Source organism: Aspergillus piperis, assembly GCF_003184755.1.
Source record: "Aspergillus piperis CBS 112811 unplaced genomic scaffold BO85scaffold_7, whole genome shotgun sequence".
Taxonomy (NCBI): domain Eukaryota; kingdom Fungi; phylum Ascomycota; class Eurotiomycetes; order Eurotiales; family Aspergillaceae; genus Aspergillus; species Aspergillus piperis.
This window is the reverse complement of record NW_020291597.1, coordinates 1,391,699-1,407,911: the sequence shown is the minus strand read 5'-3', so window position 1 is coordinate 1,407,911 and position 16,213 is coordinate 1,391,699. Positions and strand designations below refer to the sequence as shown.

The 16,213-nt window shown below is 50.2% G+C and overlaps 5 protein-coding genes and 1 non-coding gene across 6 annotated transcripts; 3 read left to right on the top strand and 3 right to left on the bottom strand.

The window, feature by feature from the left end:
* Window positions 1-160: 160 nt before the first annotated feature.
* On the top strand, window positions 161-2,994 carry BO85DRAFT_513050 (putative endoglucanase; the record flags this gene model as incomplete). The annotated part of the gene is made up of 7 exons (XM_025664683.1): window positions 161-260; window positions 309-453; window positions 497-695; window positions 741-981; window positions 1,031-1,084; window positions 1,132-2,934; window positions 2,981-2,994. The coding sequence occupies 7 exons, from the start codon at window positions 161-163 to the stop codon at window positions 2,992-2,994; spliced, it is 2,556 nt and encodes an 851-aa protein (XP_025516684.1).
* Window positions 2,995-3,108: 114 nt separating this feature from the next.
* On the bottom strand, window positions 3,109-4,675 carry BO85DRAFT_448779 (FMN dependent dehydrogenase). The gene has a single exon (XM_025660014.1). The coding sequence runs from the start codon at window positions 4,423-4,425 to the stop codon at window positions 3,223-3,225; it is 1,203 nt and encodes a 400-aa protein (XP_025516683.1). The 5' UTR covers window positions 4,426-4,675; the 3' UTR covers window positions 3,109-3,222.
* A 3,521-nt stretch (window positions 4,676-8,196) lies between these two features.
* BO85DRAFT_419672 (MFS transporter) lies at window positions 8,197-10,441 on the top strand. The gene is made up of 5 exons (XM_025657868.1): window positions 8,197-8,627; window positions 8,692-9,302; window positions 9,361-9,607; window positions 9,666-9,789; window positions 9,856-10,441. The coding sequence occupies exons 1-5, from the start codon at window positions 8,203-8,205 to the stop codon at window positions 10,078-10,080; spliced, it is 1,632 nt and encodes a 543-aa protein (XP_025516682.1). The 5' UTR covers window positions 8,197-8,202; the 3' UTR covers window positions 10,081-10,441.
* Window positions 10,442-10,551: 110 nt separating this feature from the next.
* Window positions 10,552-10,623, top strand: BO85DRAFT_t138. Its single transcript has one exon. It is a non-coding gene; the product is annotated as a tRNA-Ala (tRNA).
* Window positions 10,624-11,223: 600 nt separating this feature from the next.
* BO85DRAFT_468355 (beta-hexosaminidase) lies at window positions 11,224-13,447 on the bottom strand (the record flags this gene model as incomplete). The annotated part of the gene is made up of 3 exons (XM_025662257.1): window positions 11,224-12,825; window positions 12,872-13,344; window positions 13,393-13,447. 3 exons carry the CDS (start codon window positions 13,445-13,447, stop codon window positions 11,224-11,226), a joined length of 2,130 nt encoding a protein of 709 aa, XP_025516681.1.
* Window positions 13,448-14,252: 805 nt separating this feature from the next.
* Window positions 14,253-15,507, bottom strand: BO85DRAFT_487468 (uncharacterized protein; the record flags this gene model as incomplete). Its single annotated transcript, XM_025663455.1, has 2 exons — window positions 14,253-14,770; window positions 15,141-15,507. The coding sequence occupies 2 exons, from the start codon at window positions 15,505-15,507 to the stop codon at window positions 14,253-14,255; spliced, it is 885 nt and encodes a 294-aa protein (XP_025516680.1).
* Window positions 15,508-16,213: the final 706 nt, after the last annotated feature.

Here is a 16,213-nt window from a genome sequence, read left to right as displayed (position 1 = left end):
TCACTAACGCAGGGCCAGCTGCATGTCACGCATGTGCTAACATGATTGTTTTGTAGAATTGTGCCTGAAGAACAGCTCCGGCAATTGAACCTGCTGGATATATAAGCTTCATGCTCTCCCACATGGATTGTCAGTAGCACCAAGGCAATCATCATTCACAATGCGACGTACATTCGCAGCCCTGGTAGCAGGCTACCTGATGGACTCGGTCCAGGCAGCCGCTTCTCAGGAATATGCCTGGAAGAATGTAGTCACAGGAGGTATGATTTACTTTTCGGCATAGGGATTGAACAAGCTAAGGTAATCAGGTGGCGGAGGCTTCACGCCGGGCATCGTGTTCAACCCTTCAGCCAAAGGTGTCGCGTATGCTCGCACCGACATCGGCGGTGCATACCGGTTGAACTCGGATGATACATGGACTCCTTTGATGGACTGGGCCAACAACACCAATTGGTACGTAAGCACCTTTTATGATATGCTCATGCTCACTGTTCAGGCACGACTGGGGCATTGATGCGATCGCGACCGATCCCGTTGATACCGACCGAGTGTATGTTGCAGTGGGCATGTACACTAATGACTGGGATCCCAATGACGGCTCGATCCTGCGGTCAACCGACCAGGGCGATACCTGGGAGGAGACAAAGCTTCCCTTCAAAGTTGGAGGGAACATGCCCGGTCGGGGCGTTGGCGAAGTATGTCCCATGTCTGTTTCTACAAGCACACACTGACTACTGCAGCGACTCGCCGTGGACCCGAATGACAACAGCATCTTGTACTTTGGAGCCCGCAGTGGCAATGGCTTGTGGAAGAGCACGGACTATGGCGCGACCTGGTCGAACGTGACTGCCTTTAAGTGGACTGGCACTTATTTTCAAGACTCCAGCTCCACCTACACGTCTGATCCGGTAGGGATTGCCTGGGTCACCTTCGACTCAACCTCGGGGTCTAGTGGCTCACCGACTCCGCGCATTTTTGTTGGTATGTTAGAGACTTCAGACCCTTCAGGGCAGTTCATTGACAACAACAGGCGTGGTGGACACTGGAGAATCAGTCTTTGTTTCTGAAGATGCCGGTGAAACTTGTAAGCACCTCCAATCTTTTTCCACAAATATCATCTTACAACCGCAGGGGCTTGGGTATCCGGAGAGCCATTGTATGGCTTCCTTCCCCACAAAGGCGTTCTGTCACCATCCGAGCACACTCTCTATATCTCCTACTCCAACGGCGCTGGTCCTTACGATGGCACCAATGGCACTGTGCACAAATACAACATCACCAGCGGCACCTGGACCGATATCAGCCCGACCTCCATGGCAGACACCTACTACGGCTATGGTGGACTGGCAGTCGACCTCCAGGTTCCCGGCACTGTCATGGTCGCAGCCCTTAACTGCTGGTGGCCCGATGAGTTGATCTGGCGTAGTACAGATTCAGGAGCAACTTGGTCACCTATCTGGGCTTGGAATGGCTATCCCAGCATCAACTACTACTACTCGTATGACATCTCCAATGCCCCGTGGCTACAAGACGACACTTCAACGGACGAGTTCCCAGTCCGCGTCGGGTGGATGGTCGAAGCCCTCGCCATTGACCCCTACGACTCTGACCATTGGCTTTACGGTACTGGTGCGACCATCTACGGTGGTCACGACCTCCAAAACTGGGACAGCTCACACAATGTAACCATCGAATCTCTCGCCGTAGGTATTGAAGAAATGGCTGTCCTCGGTCTCATCACTCCCCCAGGCGGACCTGCCCTTCTCTCTGCGGTCGGCGACGATGGTGGCTTCTACCACACTTCCCTAACCACCGCCCCTTCACAATACTACCACACCCCAACCTACGGGTCAACTAACGGTATCGACTATGCCGGCAACAAGCCCGCCAACATCGTTCGTTCTGGATCCAGTGACTCTGATCCCACCCTCGCTTTATCTTCCAGCTTCGGTGAGTCCTGGTACGCCGACTACGCTGCTTCTTCCTCCACTGCGACCGGCCAGGTCGCCCTCTCTGCAGACGCCGACACTATCCTGCTCATGAATAGCGACGGCGCCTATCGTTCTAAAAGTTCAGCTACTCTCAGCGCAGTCTCTTCTCTCCCCTCTGGAGCTGTCATCGCCTCCGACAAGGCTAATAACACCTACTTCTACGGAGCGTCCGGCTCCTCTTTCTACCTTTCATCTGACACCGCGACGACCTTTACTGTCACCACCACCCTCGGCAGCAGCACAACCGCCAACGCCATCCGCGCGCATCCCTCCCTCGCTGGTGACGTCTGGGTCAGTACTGACACAGGCCTCTTTCATTCAACCAACTACGGCAAGTCCTTCACTCAGATCGGAAGCGGGTGCACGGAGGGATGGAGCTTCGGGTTTGGCAAGCCCTCTTCCGATAGCGATTACCCTGTGCTATTCGGGTTCTTCACCGTCGATGGCGTCACAGGTCTCTTCAAAACGGAAGATCAAGGTGTCAATTGGCAGATAATCTCCGACGCCGATCACGGGTTCGGGGCTGCATCGGCGAATGTCGTTAATGGTGATTTGCAGAACTATGGAAGGGTATTTGTCGGGACAAATGGACGGGGCATATTTTATGGTGATCCGAGTGGAAGTCTGTCGAGTGCGACTGCTACTGCATCTAGTGCTTCATCGACGACGGTGAAGAGTTCAACTTCGACTTCGACTTCTAAGGTAGGTACGAGCACAACTGTTTCGAGTACAAAGAGTACGGCTACAACTATCACTACGAGCAGTATTAAGTCGACGACCTTGACGTCGACTACGAAGTCGAGTAGTTCGACTACTTCGACGACATCGACTGCTACTGGGACGGCATCAGCGTATGGGCAGTGCGGTGGTAGCGGGTATACGGGAGCGACGCAGTGTCCGAGTGGGTGGACGTGCACGTATGAGAATGAGTTTTATTCGCAGTGTAAGTTATTCCTTTGTATTGGATGCATGGAGACTGACTATTGCAGGTCTGGAAGGTTGAGCGGTTGTAGTAAGGGGGAGGGTTGATGATAACTGATAACGAAAGTATATTTTGACATCGATACTGAGCCAATCCGTACTCTTGAGTTATGCAACTGCTCTTCTTTGTAAGTGTCTAATAGTAAGAATTGCTTATCGATGGCCTAGTATGCGTTATCTACTGCAATGCGCTAATATGCGGACATTTCCATCCCTTCCATACCATATATATAACCCTCCTAACACACATCTACTCCCTCACCAAACACTCCCTATTCAGATTCTCCTTCCTCACACTCCTAATCCCCCCCAAATGCAACGACAACTGCAACTCACCCAACAAACTCCTCAACACATGCCTTACCCCCTCCTCCCCAGCAATCGCCAACCCATAAACATACGGCCTACCCACCAACACCATCTTCGCCCCCAACGCCAGCGCCTTCATCACATCCGCACCACACCTCACCCCGGAATCAAACAACACCTCAATCTGCTCCCCCACAGCATCCACAATCCCCGGCAACACCGTCAACGACCCAACCCCGCCATCCATCTGCCTGCCGCCATGATTCGAAACAACAATGCCCTGCATTCCACATTTCACCGCCCTCCTCGCATCCGCCACACTCTGCACCCCCTTCAACACAATCGGGCCCTCCCAGTGCTCCTTCAAAAACGCCAAATCCTCCCACGAATGCGACACCCCGGGAAACACAATCTTCGTCCACTCCGCCGCAGCAGTGCCCTTATCCTCCTCCACCTCCTTTCCATATCTATCCTTAAAATGCCTCCTAAACACCGGATCACTAAATCCCAACTCCACCCCAATGCTATCCGCCCTCAGGAACGGATTATACCCATTATCCATATCTGTCGGCCTCCACCCTAAGATATACGTATCCAATGTGACAACCAACACATCATACCCATTCTTCTTCGCCCGCTCCAACAAACTAACCGTTATATCGTTATGCTCATTCCCAGGCCAGTACAGCTGAAACCACCTCTTCCCATCCGCCCCGTTCGCTTCCGCTACATCCTCAGTAGAGGTCGCTGTCGCCGTGCTCAGCGTATATGGCACATCCAGCTCCGCCGCTGCGCGCGCAACAGCGCGTTCACCCTCCGGGTGGAAGATAGTTTGTACCCCTACGGGGGCGATGGCGATAGGCGAGGAGTAGGTCTTGCCGAAGAGGGTGGTGGATAGATCGGGGAACTTGGCCGAAGGGACCAGTCGGGAAGGTATCACGGACCAGCTCTGGAATGCGGACCGGTTCTTGCGGTCGGTCTCGCCTGTTCCTGCCGACCCGTGCACGTAGCTGAAGCTGTTGGCGGAGAGGCGCGCTCGTGCGAGGTTCTCCCATTCGCTGGGGATGAAGGTTATAGCGGGCTTTTGGTCGCGGAGGCCGTGCGCGTATACTTCGGATTGGTAAGCGTAGGGTGAGGGTGACATTTCGCGTTGTGTTTTTGTGTTCTGGGGATTGTGTATGTAAGAGGGTAGGAAGGAGTAAGTAAAGGTTGTAGGAGTTTTAAGAAGGGAAAGGAGTTATGAGAGTGTAATTGGAAGATATATGTGTCAAGGGCTGCTGCATTTCAGGTTTTTGACCAGGAGGATTGATATCAGCGATGACGACATGGATGGAGCGGGTGGGGCGGATCCTCAGGCACCGACGATGTGCAGCGGTTCATGCACTGACTTCAGGGACATTTATCCTGGTAGAATAAGAGCACCATACTTAGCGGCACCATAGAAGGTAGGAGATCTATACTTGTGATATAGTAGTCGCGTACGGGCTCGGGTGAGTCCTTGGCTTAGGGTCCCGCGGCGGTGTTCTCCTAAGAGGCATCTTACCCGTCTGCAACTCTTGTCTCGACAACCACCTTTTCTCGGCCAGGTTAGGTAAATTATCCAACAACCCATTGGTCATCTCTTGTAGTTGTTATATTGCCCTGAGCAGATAAGTTCTCGTTTAATGTACAAGGTACTATTTGACCCTTAACACTCAGAGAAGAAATCGCTCCACTATACAGCCTGACGGAGGGTTAGATTTCTGCATCGGGTATGGGTAAAATAAGCGTTTGTTACCACGAAAGACAGGGGAAATTTACCCTTTGCTAAGCCCATTATCATCAGCACAATATAGGATGTCCTTGCTTTCCTATTCGAGTACACTGGTATCTCCTCCTCCATGGTAGGATGTCCATCCCCGTCGAACCGATGAATTCTGAGGACATCTGCCACTGCATTGGTTGTGGAGCGGTCAACGCTGTCAACAACACAACCACTATCATCCCATGAAAGGATCACACTGGTGCCAAACAGACCCTCTTAACTCCATCAACGAGATAGCCAAATAGCCAGCAGGAGAGTCCGGATGGTCCGTGGCACGGTGGGGCGATGTGGATCATCCGTGACTTGGCTCAAAGTTTTGATGCTCTAGAACGCCACTGGTGATCCACCCGTTAAGACTTTGTCTAGGCCTTCAAGGTCCCATTTATCGCCATCTCCCACCCTTCAGCCTTCTAGACTTTGGTAAACAAAGCCCTCACCGCCACCTCAACCTTATCTTTGCTACTTACTGTACCTTTCAGCTCCTACTAGCTGGAGATATCCACATCGCCGCTGCCGTCCAGGTGCCTTCCGCCCGTGTCCGGTCCGCTGCCCCGTTAGGGTATGGTGCCTTGACGAGAGCGTGGTGGAGATGGAGCCAGAGGCAACCAATTGAGCAGTGTCTTCTCGATAGCCGACTGCCAGTTGTTAATCCCTATATTTACCTTAGTGTCTTGGATGATAGCTATTGACTGACCAGACCTGGTCTATGGAGAACTTACCATACGGTAGATTGCGGGTCCTTGTACGGTCGCTTGGGCATGCTTCAGTTAATAGCGCGCTAGAAGCGGCCATTTCTGCCATAAACTTCTCGTGAGAAAACAATCACCCACGTCAATGACAAAAGTATCAGGGACACTCAGGTATATCGGACAATATCAGCCCCAGACAGCAAAAGCAGAAGGCGTAGCTTCCCGCCAAACACCCGGGGCCTGACAGTTCTGCCTAAACGCATACTCCATGATGAAGAATGATCACCAAACATGCATGCAATGAATGGACATAAAAGACATTGATCATCAATCAGACTGTCAGCCCAAGGGAGGATGGGGGTGGGTGACGATTGAGATTAGCGTTTCAGCCATCACACTTATAACCAGATCTAGCATAATTTTGAGGCATGACCTCACAGAAGTGTACGTCACTACCATCCAATTTCGCTTCACTTGCTATAGTATTAAAACTGTCAGCCTGGAGAACCAGCCCTTTCAGTCGCGGTTTGGTGGGGCTTGTGATACACCACATCGAATTATTGGCAAGTTGTCCTGGAAAGTTGGGGGCGCCCCTGGCATTGGAATCCGGGTTGTCTGTCGTCATCTCATTCAAGGGGAATCTGAGACATGGGGATTGTTGGTCAAAACAGGGTTATCTAGGCACCGTTTTCTTGGCCAATTGTGTCGTGGGCAAGTCTGCCGAGGATGGATTCCTGGCGATAACAGAACGATATGGATGGAATTCGACACGCTAGCTGATTTTCATTGCAGTACTTTGGTTAGTTGGTGAGGGAAATCTCTAGCTTCACTATCACCGCTACTATTGATATACTACGCTGACAGATTTTTTAGTTCTTTCTTTTTATTCTTTATGACCCGCCATCCATTCAACGTGGTCCAGTCAATGCGAGATTTACAATCACGCTGTCGAGCTGCATGGATTATATCCTTCAATATCAATAGCTCCATAGCATTACAGTATCAGTAATCAACTAGTGGAGACTGCGATAGCCCGTAGGGTTGTGTTGTTGTAATGCTTCATTAATATAGTATACAGTTGTGGGTTCAACGGACATGTCGCTCTCTCTTGGCTAAAACGGTTGTTGCTTGAAGTGCATACTATGGGGATCTGCCACCTCTCATTCTGAGCTCTCCCCCTCTCAGCCCCTCCAAAGTACTGACAAAAAAGCCACCCTTGCGGGAATCAGTGGGTGATCATGGTGATCATGACGAATCCTCTGCATACTTACCTACCCCTGAGTACGCAATGTGCGGAGATTAACATGGCGGACATCAAAAAGCGGTCGCGCAACAGGGTCCTGATTTTACCGGATGCGGTCAGGGCGGTTAGGGTAATCATTCAGGGCCCGGTGGATTTGTTGTTGTCTCGGCCCGATAGTTTCGGCATTGAAGCTTCTAACTATTTGTCGATCGACCCAACGGGAGCGACGGCTTGGGTCTCGGGATGGAAGGCTAAGGAGAAGAAGAAAAAGCAAGCAAGTAAGCAAGCAAGCAAGCATTGGAAAAAAGGGACCGGATCAGCTTCCCGCCGCACACGGGTTCATCCGGACGGTGATCAGTGGCTAGATAGAGATAGGGGTGCTACAGTAGGGATTCCAGACACTCTCAAACCAAAGGAGCACGCAATCAGGTTTCGCTGACTGGTTGAATAATAATCCATTCCAAATTTTTAGAGGTGTTGTATTTTTTTTTTTTCTTTCTAGGCTTAATCCACATCGCCGATCGATGAACAGCTGGTCACACAAGCTTTCCAAGCAATACTACTATCCATTCATGGAGGCTTCACAGACCACATGTCAAGCGGCGATCGTGGAGCAGAAAGCATTGGATATCCACCCCGTAAATCCACTATCGATAGCATCGTTGTAACGATCCACTCTGTGGCGAGCATGTGAACAGTTACTCGACTCTGCTGGAGTCGTAACCCCCGTCTGGAAAAGGGAAGAGGAGAAGGATGGGGGTGGTAGTGTTATTCAGCAGGGAGACGAATGAGAAATCACAGACCTGATCCACCAGAGACAATGTGGTCGCACTTCGCACTGCAGGGTGAGACTGGAGGAGACAGATAAGCCAGTAGACTATTAATAAACTAGCGATAATGCGATAAACGCAATGGCAGGGTCAACTGAACTATGCTGGACGCGCAATCGATGAAGAAATGCTGCAACACCAGAAATTAGGGCACGGAGCGCGACCGAAAAAGAAGTGTGGACGGAGAGAAAGTCTATCGATGCCACACCATCACTGCCTTCCCCCAGCTGAGAGAACCCACTTTTTCCTCAGATTCTTTACAGACTTTTTTTCCTTGCGCCCCGCCAATCTACTATTTAAAAAATGACCCGGCTGTCCCTGTCTCGTAGTTCCTCAATTCAGAATCTCTATCAAAATGGCCATCCTCGATCTTTTGCGAGGCCGCCGCGCGCAGGAGCAGCAGCAGCCGCAGCAGTTTGACACTGATACTCCCTCCAAATTTCCCCAATTCACTATCTTTTCTCGTCCGGGCTCGTCGTTAGGTGATGACAGTAGCACGCCTTCATCGGGTATTGCCACCCCAATTGAAGAGAAGCAGCTCACGAAGCTGGGACCATGTCCCGAAATTGGTCGTCTGGCCTCGTGGAAAGGCGCCCTCATCCTGCTCGTCACCTCCGGCTCCCAATTCCTCGACAATGTCTTCATGACCAGTGCCAATGTCGCTTTGTCATCTATTCAAGAGAACTTTGACGTGTCGGACACCAATCTCCAATGGATGATCTCCGCATACACCCTTACGTTTGGTGGGTTCTTGCTCCTTGCGGGTGTTCTTTCCGACCGGTATGTACCATGTCCCCTTGAGACAATATCCTTCACCAAGCTAACTATAGACTTTCTCATCCAGGTATGGTCGCAAGTTGATCCTCTGTCTGGGTCTAAGCTGGCTCTCCCTTTGGACCCTGGCCATTGGCTTCGGCCAATCATTCATCCAACTTACAGTCTTCCGCGGTCTGCAGGGCATGGGAGCTGCGCTCACTGTGCCTTCAGCGATCGGAATCATCAGCTCCTACTTCAGTGGGCTTGATCGGACCCGCGCACTGTCCATCTACGCTTCCTCCGGAACTGTGGGGTTTTGCGTGGGTCTTATTTTTGGTGGCTTCCTTACTTCCTCTCTGGGATGGCGATACATCTTCTACTTCATTGTCATCATCACCGGCTCGTTAGGCATCCTGGGTGCGATTGTCCTTCCCAAGGACAACCTTGCTGGCAAGGAAAAGCCCAAGATGGACTATGTCGGCGCCATGCTCTCCACTGCGGGTCTGATTCTCCTCCAATTCGTGCTGTCCAGTGGTGGCTCCTATGGCTGGGGCACACCCTTCATCATTGTCCTTCTGGTGCTGGCCGTTGCCCTGCTGGTGGCTTTTACTCTCTGGGAGAAGTTCATTTCGTACCCACTGATGCCTCTGGGCTTATGGAAGCTCCCTAACTTTGCTGGTCTGTGGATCGCAGGATTTAGTGAGTCCCCTCCACCCCTAATTTGTCTACATGCAGAGAAACTAACAGACCCCTCCAGCCTGCTACGGCAGCTACCAAAATGTCATCTACTACATCGTCCTAATGGCCCAAGAAGTGGACAAGCTGTCTGCCGGCGACACCGCCCTCCGCTTCCTTCCCATGGGAGTGATCGGATTCATCGCCTCCATGGGCACCGGCAAGGCCCTCGAATACGTCAATGGGAAATACACCCTGCTGGCGGGGTTGATCCTCACTGTTCTCGCCCCAGTCCCGAGCGCTATCACATCCAGCCCGGAAACCACTTTGTACGTGACCCACTCTATCCCCTAAATGAATGAATGCATGCTAATGATTTACATCCAGCTGGGTCAATGTCCTCCCCACCTCCCTGATCAGCATCACTGCCGTCTCCCTCATCTTCGTCACCACCAGCACTGCCATTCTCACTACTGTCCCTGTGCATGTGAAGAGTCTATGTGGTGGAATGGTAAGCTCCATCCCCTATCCCCTTTCTTACATCACATTGGAAACCCCAAACTAATGAAGAAAATAGCTCAACACAGCCTTCCAAATCGGCTCCGGCGTCGCCCTTGCCATCTCCGCGGCCGTCGCTGAAGAAGTAGACATCAAAAAGGGACATGATCTCGCGCATCAATACCGCACGGGATTGTGGTGCTCTGCCGGTCTAGCTGGTCTAGGCCTGATTATTGCATTCTTTACTGTGAGCAGGAGGGGTATTGGGCCGGGTGATAGGGATGATACTGTCTGCGCGATATAAATAGTCTTTTCTTCTTCTTTCTCTTCATTTCTTTTGACTTCGATTCAGTTCTCCGACCCCATTATTTGTTTTGCTTTTTGATGATTCCCTTCCTACTGATTGTGATTTGAGATCTGTTGTGTTTGGTGTTGGTGAGAGGGTACTTTACTTGCTTGTTTTCTTTCTTTTTTCTCCCTAGATGGGATGGGATACAACGGGTTATAGATGGGAAAGAGCGGGACGGAAAAGTGGGCTATACATTGTCATTGTTTTCTTGGGATTTGATCTTCATCTTTTCTTCTTGCTAGATGATATGACATGTTATGACTGCTATGATATATAGATAGATAGATGGGGCGAATATACATACATACATATATTGATTATTATGAACATCACTTGTTTACTTTTGCTCATGATACCAGTGAATGAAAGGGAAAAGTGAATGAGTATCTCCTGAACCAATAGATCAATCAGGAAAGTATCTTAACTGGGGTTGTAGCTCAGTGGTAGAGCGCTCGCTTTGCATGCGAGAGGTCAAGGGTTCGATCCCCTTCAGCTCCATTTTTTGCTTTTTTTGTCTCCCGCACACCCCTCTCCTCTCAAACTATCTATGCTACCCACCCATCAAATCTAGGTAGGTCGGTTTGGCACATTAAAATCTTGCTTTTTGTGACTCCATGCGACATATTTCTATTAGTGATATGAAAATAGATAGAGAAGAATAGAGTTTCACCAGAACAAAATCCTGCTTCTGGATCACTTCGCTTATAACTAGTACGGAGTAGATTGCAATGAGGAAAAACTTTAATCTGGGCGGGTCCGGCAGACGGGAGGGAGGGGAACCATTACCCACCTCTATTCTACCCAGTATCCAGTGATAGTAATTCTCAGGAACTCGTGGGTGACTTGGACCATGAATGGGTGGTTTGGATTCTTGGTTTTGTTTATTAGGGGGATTGAAGTGGCGAGTTTTGTGAAGGTGGAACTGGGTAAGATTTTTGTGGTTAGTTTCTAGGTCTAGTTCAGTTGCAGTCGTTCTCGGTAGTAGTACTTAGTATATATTTCTGCTCCTCAACATCGACACCACTAGACTGCCCTGTGATGCGCTCAAATAATCATCGACAGATATCATAGTAATACTAGTACTAAGTAATAGTGTTTTCACCTCGCACTCCCCCACAACTTAACCTCCCCCATCATCCCTACAAATCCCTCCCCGATCCTCTGCACCGGTGCCTCGATCGCAATGGGCGCCCACACCGAATACTCCCCATTCACGCCTAGTCTCGCTAGGAATTCCATCTTCTTACCCCCGTCAACAGATAAGAATGTTTTATTTCCCTTTCCGATCAAGCTCACATCCGACCATTTTCCGACCGGGAGACTGTAGTTCAATGTGTATGGGTTGCCGCCGCTCACAAGGGTGATGTTACTTATGGACCCGTTGCCGTTGAGGAGGGTAGAGTCCCTCCCTGAGAATAAAGGTGACGGGTGACTTGTGGAAGGGTATACAGAGAAAGAGAGGGTGTAGTCTCTGCCTTTGCTTTGGATAGGGGTGGTGAGGGTGCATGTTCCCGTGAATCTTATGGTTGAGTTAGATGTATTAATGGGACAGCTGTGATTACACGTGGCGTGGTAGTTGTTCCCAGATAAATCTGGGACAGTTGTCCCAGTGGTATTGGCGAAATTGTAATGTAGAATCAGATCCGTCTTGCTCGGTACATGACGATCGAGGTTCTGGCCTGTGATCACAGCGTGGAGTGTGTCGAACACATCATCGTATTCATCTTCCAGGATATCACCGCCCCATTGCTTGTCTGCTAGTGCGGGGAGAACGTCACGCCAGGAGTAATACGCCTCGAGATAGGTTGTTGCGTTGGGACCGTAGTCGTTCCAGAGGGCGGCGATGTGGCCGAGTACGTAGGGGTTATCTCTTGGAGGATTGTCGGTTGCGTTGGTGGTAGAGAAGATGTTGGGGGCGTAGGGGCCGTTGTTTGCTGGATCACCGTGGAAGACTCGTGTCTTGTTGAGATACTGCGGGTAGCTTCCAGACCATTTTCCGACAATATAGAAGGCGTCGTCGGAGTTCAAGACCGAGTAATTGTTCTTGATGTAGTCAAAGTAGGGGTTGTCTTCGTAATATTCCCAGTGCTGGATGGTGACGGCTTTGGAGACGTTGGCGCCCTGCGATGGGGTGAAGGTGCCCCAGATGCGGGTGTTTTTGTTGGATTGCTCGGCGATGTAGGTGTGCATGTTGTTGACGAAGTCAGTATAGTCGGAGACGTAAGAAGAGGAGTATTCGTCTGCGCCGAGGTGGACGGTCTTGCTATGGAACCAAGGAAGGAAGATCTTCCAGATTGTTTTCATGGTCGAGATGGTGTCTGGATGGCTAATGTTGAGCATGCTGAGGTCTGTCAGGCCGAGTTCTGGTCGCCATTGCACGATGGCGAGGGCATGGCCGGGTGCTTCGATTTCAGGGATGATGGTGACACCACGACGGGCGCATTGGCGCTGGATGTGATCGATTTGGCTGCGCGTGTACGATTCGTTGGCTCGTTTGTTGAGCCCGGATAGGGCGGGGTCTTCGGACCAGGGCCGGAATGCTGCGTAGAGATCCAGAGATTCCTGGGTGGAGTAGAGATCGACGTTGTTGTAGAGGTTGTCGCTCAGATGGAGGTGGAAGACGTTCTGCTTGAAGAAGGACAGATACGAGCACATTTCGATCAAGAAGTCGGGTGGGTAGTAGTGACGTCCGGCATCGAGCTTATCGGTTAGATGTATGGTTGTGTAGAGATGTCTGAGGACTTACCATGACGCCTCGCGTTCCCCATCCTGGAGCATCGAATGCAGAGCCTTGAGGGAGGCTATGTTTGCTAACCACAGCAGCCTGGATTAGTGAGCGTGTTCCCCACCAAACGCCTAAGGGGCTTGCCCCAGAGATGGTAATTCCATGATTGTCGATGAGCAAGACATATGCCTCCGATGTGAAGCGTCCCGCAACATCGCGGAAGTCTGTGTTATTGGAGAGGGTCAGAAAAATTGCATGGTCGCTAGAGGTATTACTGGTGACAAGTGGGAGGTCGATCCCAAGAGAAAAACGAAGGTCCTCTTGAAAGGTCGCGGCAAATTCTTTCAATGTCGGTGGAATCAATGTTTGGCCTTGAGTATCCACAGTACTGGCATGGCGAGCATCCACGACAATCTTGGTGAGTTGTGACAGTGCATAGGTGCCATTATTATCAGCAAAGGGAATAGTGGGGACCGTCACCAGACGGGCGAACCCTGTAATTGTAAGAGACTACATGAGCTATAATATGTCAAGATGCATACCGCAGATGGTGAAGTCGAGAATAAGACTGACGGTGCCAAGTGCCCTCCACCGCATGATGATGCCTGAAATATCCTTGGAGTCTTAGAATGGGCGTGTGTCCAAATAAATAGTACCCTGGCAAACCCGCATGTAACCTGCAAATACTAGCGAAGTCGTGCAGCACGATAGCAAGGTTGCAGCTCGGCTAGCAGAATTATATTGACCGTTTCATGCGACCTGGAAACGGTACCTAGAAGAGATCCTTGATTGGTTACGATTGCCTTGTTGAGGACTAAGTCGGAACCCCGCACGGAGTTGATATGCGCTTCACTCTGATAACCTATGAGGGGTCGGGTTATCATCGGATTGCCCCGACAGTTGGATGCAGATCATGTACTAGAGCATACTAGTAGTGTCACCTTCCCCTCTTCATGTAACGTACCGTTGTGCAGAAGATACTGATAGTTCGAGATTCTTCAATGGGGGGATGTAACATATAGGCCATGGAAGGTGTGTATTGGAACCGATAAGCTAAAGCAGCACTGGATATGATGTAGTTGCTAATAAGGGTATACGTTAAACTACGAAGCGCATGATTCGATATTGCGAGTAGCATTATCTACGTAGACGTATTGATACGCGATGGAAATAAGAGGTAGAGTATAGGGAACTCACAATCGAGTCAATCATTATTCCGGCAACAGCTGAGCTGCCTGAAGTGTATATATGACGTTATAATCACAGATATCCAGGAATGCGCATATCAGATCAGCAGAAAGCTTCTTATATTAGTATCAATATACCAAATCCACCACACCACACCCACACCCCATCCCGGATACAGACAGTCTATCCATCGGATATACACTGAATCTATGTCCTACCCGAACAAAGTGTTAAAATACTCTTTTTCAGCCTCAACTTCACGCTCCGAGTCCGCATCACCATCACTTTCCTGCACCTTAACCTTTGCAGGAGGTGATAAACGATGTTTCGGACTCTTCGCTGCATGATGCTGATGCTGATTCTGCTCACTTTCCTTCTTCTCTCCTTGTGACGCCTCTTTCTCCTCAACTTCGAAACCTGAAGCCTTCAAGGTAGCCTTAAGTTGTTCCATTCTTTGGACCAGTTGATCACGCAGTTTTTCGAGCTTGGTTACCTGCAGATCCAGATTATCGGAAATATCGTCCATGTGATCCAACAATGGACTAGTCTGGGAAGATAAGAAGTCGTCGACATCCTGAGGCAGTCCTTTCACTATTCTCTCCAAATCTCGATCAAGGCAGTCCAGATCCTCGGGGCTAAATGATCTTGATGGGGAAGACATGGTGGTGAGGTTGCAGCTAATGCTGGGGGATGAGTATCGTGAATAAGTGACCAAGTTACACAATATGATCTCTATAACAGAAGAATTAGAAGGAAATAACAATCATATTTATGTTCCTGGAAGACCATCACCTAATATCATCCTAAATCCATAAATACCCCTATCCGCGGAACATTCCAACCTCCCCCATTTACCAATATCATATCAAACCACCATCCCCAAAACCGAACCCGGAACTTCCCACCAACCTCCAAACCCAACAAAGACCACTGCAATACTACCTACCCACTTACTACTCATCATCCCCCTCCCCGCCATCCAACCCACAAGAAAGTAAACTCTCCGCCTCACTCTCCCCACCACTTTCCATCAAACTCTCGGGATACTCCACGCGACAACAAGCGCACGCGCACGCACACCCAGACCTACACTCACACTCACTCCCATCCAGACTCGGATCGATTTCCACCTCCGTCTCGGAATTGCTCTCCTCCTCACTTTCCGTCTCGGACTCGGTACTTCCCTCAGTGTGTGCCTGTTTTCCGTTTTCCTTCTTCTGGACTCCGTTTGGTTTGTCCGGAATGTAAAGTGGTTCCAGTTCCTTTCCATACCCATATGACCACATCGGTCCGGAACATTCGGCATCTGCCTCCACAGCGTCATCGATCACTTTGTCCCATATGTCTCTACACTTGTCCTTCAGGGTGCGGGAACAGCCCTGCTCGGTCATCTTTGACATGTAGATTTTGCGCACTTGGCCGAGAGAGGAGGCCGAGATGCAGGGTTTGCGGGGGTGTTTGTTGGTCATGACGATGGTGGTAGTAGTTTTGGTGGGGTGCGATGGGAGGGATGAATGGAGGTGGTAGGGTCGGAGGCGTGGTGTTGATTTGCGGTTTGCCCCCCCTCCTTTTTTTGCCTTTTTTTTTGGGTTTAGTTCAATGTAGTTGAAGTAGATAGAAGGAAGAAAGAGGCTCTAGAAAGGATCGAAGATGGAAAGAGGGCAAACGTGGCACCCGTGGAGTACGAAAGACTGACGGAGAAAGGAGGATGGAACACAGAACGTCAAAAGGTCGTCAGTTTGAGTTTCTCTGGATTGGGATTGTGTTGCTACCTAGCAGGGTGATTGAGGTACCTGTGATAATTGCTCAGCGATAGTGAATGGGCTGATATTAGTCGTTATAGCGGGTCATTTTACGAGGGAAGTGTGCACGCTCGGGGGAAAAGGAAGATAAGAGCTGCGTGAACGGATGCATAGTATTAAAATCTGACATCCCGACCACATCTAAAAAATGGGAACGCACCACCTCTCCCAAAAATTCACTGGCTCTAGCATACATCTGTAAGCGATGGGCTGAAATCGTGCCAGAATCCCATCGCCGTAGGACAAAGTAGAAGGAAATGGGAACCTCCGACGTCTCGCTGTCTCGATGGATGGACGGCTATTGGCGTGGGCTCGAGTTCAATAGCGCATAGGGCTGAACCGTATCAGGATGGTAGAAGTTGGGAATATTATC

Bases quoted from the DNA above. Each gene is read 5' to 3' on its own strand.
- BO85DRAFT_448779 (XM_025660014.1), bottom strand. From the start codon at position 4,425: ATGTCACCCTCACCCTACGCTTACCAATCCGAAGTATACGCGCACGGC.
- BO85DRAFT_419672 (XM_025657868.1), top strand. From the start codon at position 8,203: ATGGCCATCCTCGATCTTTTGCGAGGCCGCCGCGCGCAGGAGCAGCAG. The intron at 8,628-8,691 runs GTATGTACCATG...TTTCTCATCCAG, and splicing joins GCGGGTGTTCTTTCCGACCG to GTATGGTCGCAAGTTGATCC. The intron at 9,303-9,360 runs GTGAGTCCCCTC...AGACCCCTCCAG, and splicing joins TCTGTGGATCGCAGGATTTA to CCTGCTACGGCAGCTACCAA.